Genomic DNA, 6,412 nt, shown 5'->3' on the forward strand with positions numbered 1-6,412 from the left:
AGCGCCCCCGCGGGCAGCCCCGTCGCCCCCAGCTGGTTGTGCTGCAGCAGCAGGTAGCGCAGGGCCCGAGCCCCGCGCAGCCGGGTGGCCTCCACCCAGCGGATGCGGTTGCGGCCCAGGTGCAGCACAGCCAGGGTGCGGGGCAGGCCGGCGGGCACTGAGGCGAGCCGGTTGTGGGACAGGTCCAGGTACTCGAGGTGGTGCAGCTTGCTGGTGGGAGAGAGGGCCGTCGTTGGGCTGGGTGCCCAGAGGGGTGGGGGGGGGGCGGGATCTGGGGGGGGGAAATCAAGGGGGGATCTGGGGCGGGGAGGGTTGAGGAGTGGTTCTGCATAGAAGCTGGAGACTCCAACTTGGGGAGGGACAATCTGGGTGGGAGGCACACTGGCAGAGCTCAGAGCAGATCCCATCTCCCGGTTAGATGTGGAGGTGACCAGGGGCGCCTGGGTGGCTCAGTCGGTGAAGCATCCGACTTTGGCTCAGGTCATGATCTCACAGTTTGTGAGTTCAAGCCTCGAGTCAGGCTCTGTGCTGACAGCTCAGAGCCTGAAGCCTGCTTTAAATTCTCTCTCTCTCTCTCTCTCTCTCTCAAAAATAAATAAACGTTAAAAAAAATTTTTTTTTAGATGTGGAGGTTGCCAGGACAGAGCTCTGGGTGCAAGTCTGCATGCGGCAGTGATGACGTTTGGGCAATAAAACTGAGGCCCAGAGTGGATGGGAGCAAGGATGGCTGCCAGGTGCTTTCATGAGCCCAGCGCCCAGCAGGTGCTCACCTCGGTTTGGGAGACCTACAAAGGGCGGGGGGTTGGGGTCCTCCGACTCTGATACTCCTGCCAGCACAAGGCTACACCTCTGCCCTACCCTGTCCCAGCCCCCACCTGAAGGTGGTGGCGTCCAGGCCACTGTCTGTCAGCTGGTTGTGCTGGAGGTAGAGCTCACGGAGCTGTGTCTGGCGACTCAGTGCTCCTCGGGGCACCTTGGAGATGAGGTTGTTCTGGGAAAGGAAGAAAGTGAGACCAGGCGCCGGGGACAGAAAGCAGCAGGGAGCCATGGAAGGCTCTTGAGTAAGGGAGGACCAAGGCACTCACTTCAGCAAAGCGGATCAGGGAGCATTTGTGAGTGACCTGCACCAGGGAGCAAGACTCGAAGGTATTTGTGACTACTGGAATCCTCAGGAGGGGAAAGACTCCCCCAGGAAAGACGTAAAGGGGGCCCAAGGTTGGGGGGCTGACAAGGAGGAGGATGGGCACCTGCAGGTGGAGCCGCTCCAGGGACGGCGGCAGACTGGGCGGCAGGTAGCTGAGCCGGTTGCTGGAGAGGCTGAGGACGATCACGGCCTCGGAGCCGCGGAAGGCGTCGGGAGGCAGGCCGGCGTTGCTCAGCTGGTTGTCGTGGAGGTACACGGACCTGAGGGGAGCCTGGCTCGGGCCACCAGCCGGCCCCTGGCCCCCACCCCAGCCGCCTACCACGCCCCTCCCCAGCTGCCTCCAGTGTGCGCATGCGCACCATCTCCGCCTTGATCTGGAGTTCCCCCAGCAGAGCAGCCAGGGTGTCCTGCCTTAGACCATCCCCTCCACACCCCCCGCCCCCCTGCCCCGTCCAGAGGGTAAGACTCTGCCCCTGCGGGCCCCCAAGGGCAGGTTCATGATCCCCTCAGGCCTCTGGGCGTAGGGAGTGACCCCAGGCCTGTCCGAGGTCTGAGAGGTCTGGACTGGGGCCAGGGGGCTACCTGAGCGCCGGCTTCTCCCCAAAGGTGAGCGGGAAGATCTCTGTCACCTGGTTGGCAGCCAGATCGGCAACTCGGAGGGAGCGGGGCAGAAACTGGGGGGCCACTGAGAGCTGTGGGGGCACGGCCATGCTGGTCCTGGTGCCCTGCCCTCTGCCTCCCCTCCCCCGTGCCGTCCATCCCCTCCGCACTCTGCTGGATGACCCTGGCCGGGCCGGGGGTCAGCTTGGGGTGCTCACCTTGTTGTGGGCCACGTAGATGTGCTGCAGCTGCGTGAGAGACTCAAAGGCCTCATCGGGCAGGCCTGGGAATGGGATGGCCAGTGAGGGGACCCCAGGCTCCCCCCTCCCTGGGCCCGGGGAGTCTGCGCCCCCAGCTGCCCCAGGGCTCTAGGCTGGGCACTGGCGGGGGGGCTCCTGCGGGCGCCCTCCTACACACCTCCCCGCCCGTCCTCCAAAGCCACAGCCTGAGTTTCCGTCCTGCTCAGCAAAGGGCGATTCTGGGAACGACCGCAGAGCTACCCACAGACCCAGCAGGGGAGGGAAGGGGCCGCCTCCCCGGGTCCCCTCGGCCCTCACCCTCAGAAGAGATGAGATTGTTGTGGAGGTTGAGGGTCCGAAGGCTGCTGAGGCGTGACAGCTCGTTGTAGGGGAGCTCCTGGAGCTGGTTGTTCTAGGAGAAGGGGTCACCCCCCCTGAGCCCTCCACAAGTGGCCGGAGCCCGATTCCCAGCTCCCCATCGCCTTACGTAACCCTTGACACCCCTCTCGCCCACACTGGATCCCCAAAGCCCCATTACCCTGCAACCAAAACAACCCTGTCACCCCAGGCAATTCTGTGACCACCAAGATGTTGACCCCGACATCCCATCGAATGGCCCCCTAACACCCATCACCCTGACCCCAAACAACCCTGTAACCAAAAAGACATAGGTGTCTGATACTCCATCAGCCCCACACCTGACCCACATGCCCCATCACTCTGACCCCCCAAAACCCGTAACAGCCAAGACATTGCCCTTTAACACCTCCAAAGGCTCAGCCGTTCCTAAAAGTTCTACTGTCCCCCCTCCACACCCCCCTCGCCTCCCCTCGCTTCTGGTTCACAGACCCCAACATTCTCACCAAGGCCGGCTTCCGTCCTTGCCAAGACCCATGCCCAACGCCTCACCCCTGCACGTGGACCCCACACCCCATCACCTTCAAACTCAGCACTTGGCATGCTCACCCCGGCCCCCCCGCATCCCCCCTCCGGGGCCCACCTGCAAGGAGAGGTGCTGAGCTGCCCTGGTGATGTTGTCCGGGAACACCTGCAGGTCCAGGCCATTGCAGTCCACTGTGTCTGCCCGGGGGCAGGAGCAGCGCAGGGGGCAGGCCCGGGGCGGGGGCTGCAAGCTCTCCCCCAGGTGGGGGAAGGCGGCGTCCTCCATGCCTGGGGCGGGTGGGGGGCCGGGCAGCAGCAGCAGCAGCAGCAGGCTCACCCGCTGGGAGTAGAGGGACTGCTGGGTCACGGTGGCCCCAGGCCCAGCACCAGGTCACCATGGCGACAGGAGCATCCCCGCGTGCTGCGGGGGTGAGAGGGGGAGCAGGCAGGCTCCCCTCCCTCCCCTGCCCTCCCGCCCCCACCCCACCTTACCATAGCCAGCCCCAGCTCTGCCGTCTTGCCTGAAATGCCGACCCGGGGCTCCCTAATGGAAACCAGGCGGTCACCTCCTGGAGCCTCTTCCGTGGCCGCCACTGCCCCCCATCTCTTGGCACAGGCCACCCTCCACCCAGCTTGTTCTCCCAGGGGCTGGGGGGGTGCTGGGGAACTAGCTGGCCCACCCCCTTCCCCGCCCTGGGGAAGGTGGGAGGGCTGCCGGATGGGGTGGTGAGGACAGGCCAGGCCGTCCCCCTCAGTCCCACACCCACCAACCACCCCAGCTGGGCTTGCGTAACCTCGGCCAGCCTGGGCCGGGCCACAGGCGCATGGAATGCTTGGGGGAAAGCTAAGATTCGCCCTGTCTGGTATTTGGGCCAACCGCAGAAATAGAGGTGGGGGCAGAGGAGTGGAAGATGCTTCAGGCCACAGGAGGGTCCCCGAGGAACTGGGGCTGGCAGCAAGGGGGTCAGGGCAGGTCTGGGTCCAGCCTGCCAGCCCAGATGCCAGCCTGGGGGCTCTCAGCCAGGCCTGCCATTTGGGCCCTTCCTCCTCCTCCCCCAATGGCCACAGCCGCTGCTGCCTGGAAGGAAATTACACGTATTGAAGCACCAGCCCGGTGGTTAAGGGTGGTTAAGGATATGCACTCAGCGCCAGCCTGCCTGGGCTTGAACTTGGGCTCTGGTACCTCTCTGGGCCTCGGCTTCCCACTCTGCAAGGTGGGGGAGTGGTTGTCTCAGCTCCCAGGAGTGGTATTAATAAGGATTAAATGAGATACTGCATATGAGGGGGGTGAGAAGGTTTCTGGCACATTCCCTGCCCTTTACACCAGAGCAGTAGCGTAGGGAGAAGCAGCCAACCTCTGCCCCAGATCCCGTCTCCCAAGATGCACCACTTACCTGCAAGGTGTCTTCAGGCAAATCGTTTTCCTGGCCAAACCTCAGTTTTCCCACACATAGGACAGAGATGACAAAATACTGTCTCTTCCTCAAGGGCAAACCGGGTAGCGGACAGAAAATTCTAAGCACAACATCTGCCCCTCCCAAGGGCTCAGCTCAGAAGTGGCTGCATTGATGGGCTGTGTGAAGGTCATAAAGGAGGTTGAAAGGGGGAGGTTTCCCAGAAGCAGAGCCTGAGATAAGGATTGAGTGCACTTGTCTTGGAGAAAGAAGCTGGAGGGGAACAGGGAAATGACAGAGGGAAGGAAAAAAGTAGTCAATGAGGAGTTATCTCTGGGGTAATGAACTTACCTAGAACTTGCCAGGGTTTTTTTCTTTTTTTAACATTTATTTATTTTTGAGAGACAAAGAGACAGAGCATGAGCAGGGGAAGGCAGAGAGAGAGAGGGAGACACAGAATCCAAAGCAGGCCTCAGGATCGGAGCTGTCAGTCCAGAGTCCAACGCGGGGCCCGAACTCATGAACCCTGAGATCATGACCTGAGCTGAAGTCAGCCGCTTGGCCGACTGAGCCACCCAGGCGCCCCAGAACTTGCCAGTTTTAGCATTCAAAATCCTGTGTCTCAGGAAACCCTTAGTCCTGGGCAAATTGGGACAGTTGTCATGGTTGTTATCAAGCAAGTCCCCACCAGAGGCAGGGGAGGGGGCTCAGTCCTGTTGGGGAATGCTGGGAGATTTTGTAGGACATACGTCCTACCTGAGGGATGAGGGAGCTGGGGTATTGATTCTCCAACCCCCTCCATCAGGCACTGGTTGAGGGCTGGCACTTTGGGTAGAATAGGCCCCAGCCCTAAATAGATATAAGAGCCTCATGAGGCCTGAGGAGGGCATGGAGGCTCCAGAGAGCACCTGCCAGGGAGGGTGGGGGTTTGAGCCACAGGGGGATGGCAGTACATCACTGGGGTGGGAAGAAGGGACAATGTGGGAGAGTGATGGACAGAGAGGGTTTCTTCCTCCCACAAAGGAAGATGCTTGGAGGTGGGCATTTGCCCACATTTCCTGAGACGGTGTGGGCTCATGACAGGAGACACTCAGGGTCCCTTGGAGGCTAGGGCAGGAGACAAGTCTTAGTTCAGCCAGAAGAGAAAAACAGTCCTCAGCCCAAGATCTCCATGTGGAACCAGTAGCTACTAGCTTGGAATCTTCTCAGTCTCTCTAGCAGAAAAATGGGTCTCATCTCACAGAGCTACTGAATTTACTGCCTCGATGCTATAGCCCCGGTGAGAACCAAGCTGTTTCAGTCACGAAGGACAGAGCACCCAAACCAGACCTGCTAGTGCAAATGAGAGCCTTTATTGACTCATGAACAGAAATATGCTGTGGATGTATCATTCAGGCACAGCTGGATCCAGGGGCTCAGAGGAGGTCCTCAGGTTAGATTCCTTCTGTCTCTTGGCTCTACCAATAGGCTTCTCTGTCTGGCCACGCGTGCACTTGCTGAACTTTACTCCAGCTGAAAAGTCTCAAGTTTAATCGCGTTGGCTGAGCTCTGGTCACGTGTCCATCTGGAACTAGTCCCAGTGGCCAGAAGGCTGGAACACGCTGATTGGCTAGGAGCTTAATCACTGCTTTTATAAACGACCCACTGGCCTTATCTCCCTGCAACAGACTCCGTTTTCTCCACCTTGCACTGCCCTGCCCAGCCGTGCCTAGCTCAGCCCGGTCCTGCCCTGCCGGATCCCACCTTCCCAGACCCAGCAAAGAGTTCCGCAGGGACAGCACTGGAGGCCTGGGGTCCACCAATGTAGAGCCTGGTATAATAAGCATTTGCGACCTTCATGGAATGCATGCTGGAGAATTGGGGGGGAGAGGTTTGCATGGGGAGGAAGTGCTGGTGTCCTCTCGGCTCTGACCTCAGCGTAGGCAGGACTCTCGGGTCATGGGGACAAGGGACAGTTGCAGTAACACTGTGGGCCGCTAGGGCAGCAATCTGGTCTCATTTTGCTTGCTGGGGGCGGGGGGTGGGGTGGGGTGGGATGGGGAGGAGGTGGGGTTGATGTGAAAGAGAGCAAGAGGCTGATGAGAAATGTAGTCTCCCAGTTAGAAACAGAAAGGAGAAAAAAAAGGGGGGGGCACATGGGGATCAGTTGAGCA

The 6,412-nt window shown here is 60.4% G+C and overlaps 1 protein-coding gene across 1 annotated transcript in view; it reads right to left on the reverse strand.

Moving 5' to 3' along the window:
• Window positions 1-3,375, reverse strand: part of PODNL1 (podocan like 1) — a 5,003-nt gene extending 1,628 nt beyond the window's left edge. The window contains exons 1-8 of the mRNA XM_029917805.1: window positions 3,358-3,375; window positions 2,984-3,205; window positions 2,302-2,395; window positions 1,963-2,027; window positions 1,727-1,836; window positions 1,248-1,404; window positions 876-991; window positions 12-210 (exon numbers count right to left, since the gene is read on the reverse strand). Coding sequence (XP_029773665.1) covers window positions 12-210; window positions 876-991; window positions 1,248-1,404; window positions 1,727-1,836; window positions 1,963-2,027; window positions 2,302-2,395; window positions 2,984-3,205; window positions 3,358-3,360 — 966 coding nt within the window. The 5' untranslated portion in view covers window positions 3,361-3,375. The remainder of the gene's footprint in view (window positions 1-11; window positions 211-875; window positions 992-1,247; window positions 1,405-1,726; window positions 1,837-1,962; window positions 2,028-2,301; window positions 2,396-2,983; window positions 3,206-3,357) is intronic.
• Window positions 3,376-6,412: the final 3,037 nt, after the last annotated feature.

Source organism: Suricata suricatta, chromosome 12, assembly GCF_006229205.1.
Source record: "Suricata suricatta isolate VVHF042 chromosome 12, meerkat_22Aug2017_6uvM2_HiC, whole genome shotgun sequence".
In the NCBI taxonomy this organism is placed as follows: Eukaryota; Metazoa; Chordata; class Mammalia; order Carnivora; family Herpestidae; genus Suricata; species Suricata suricatta.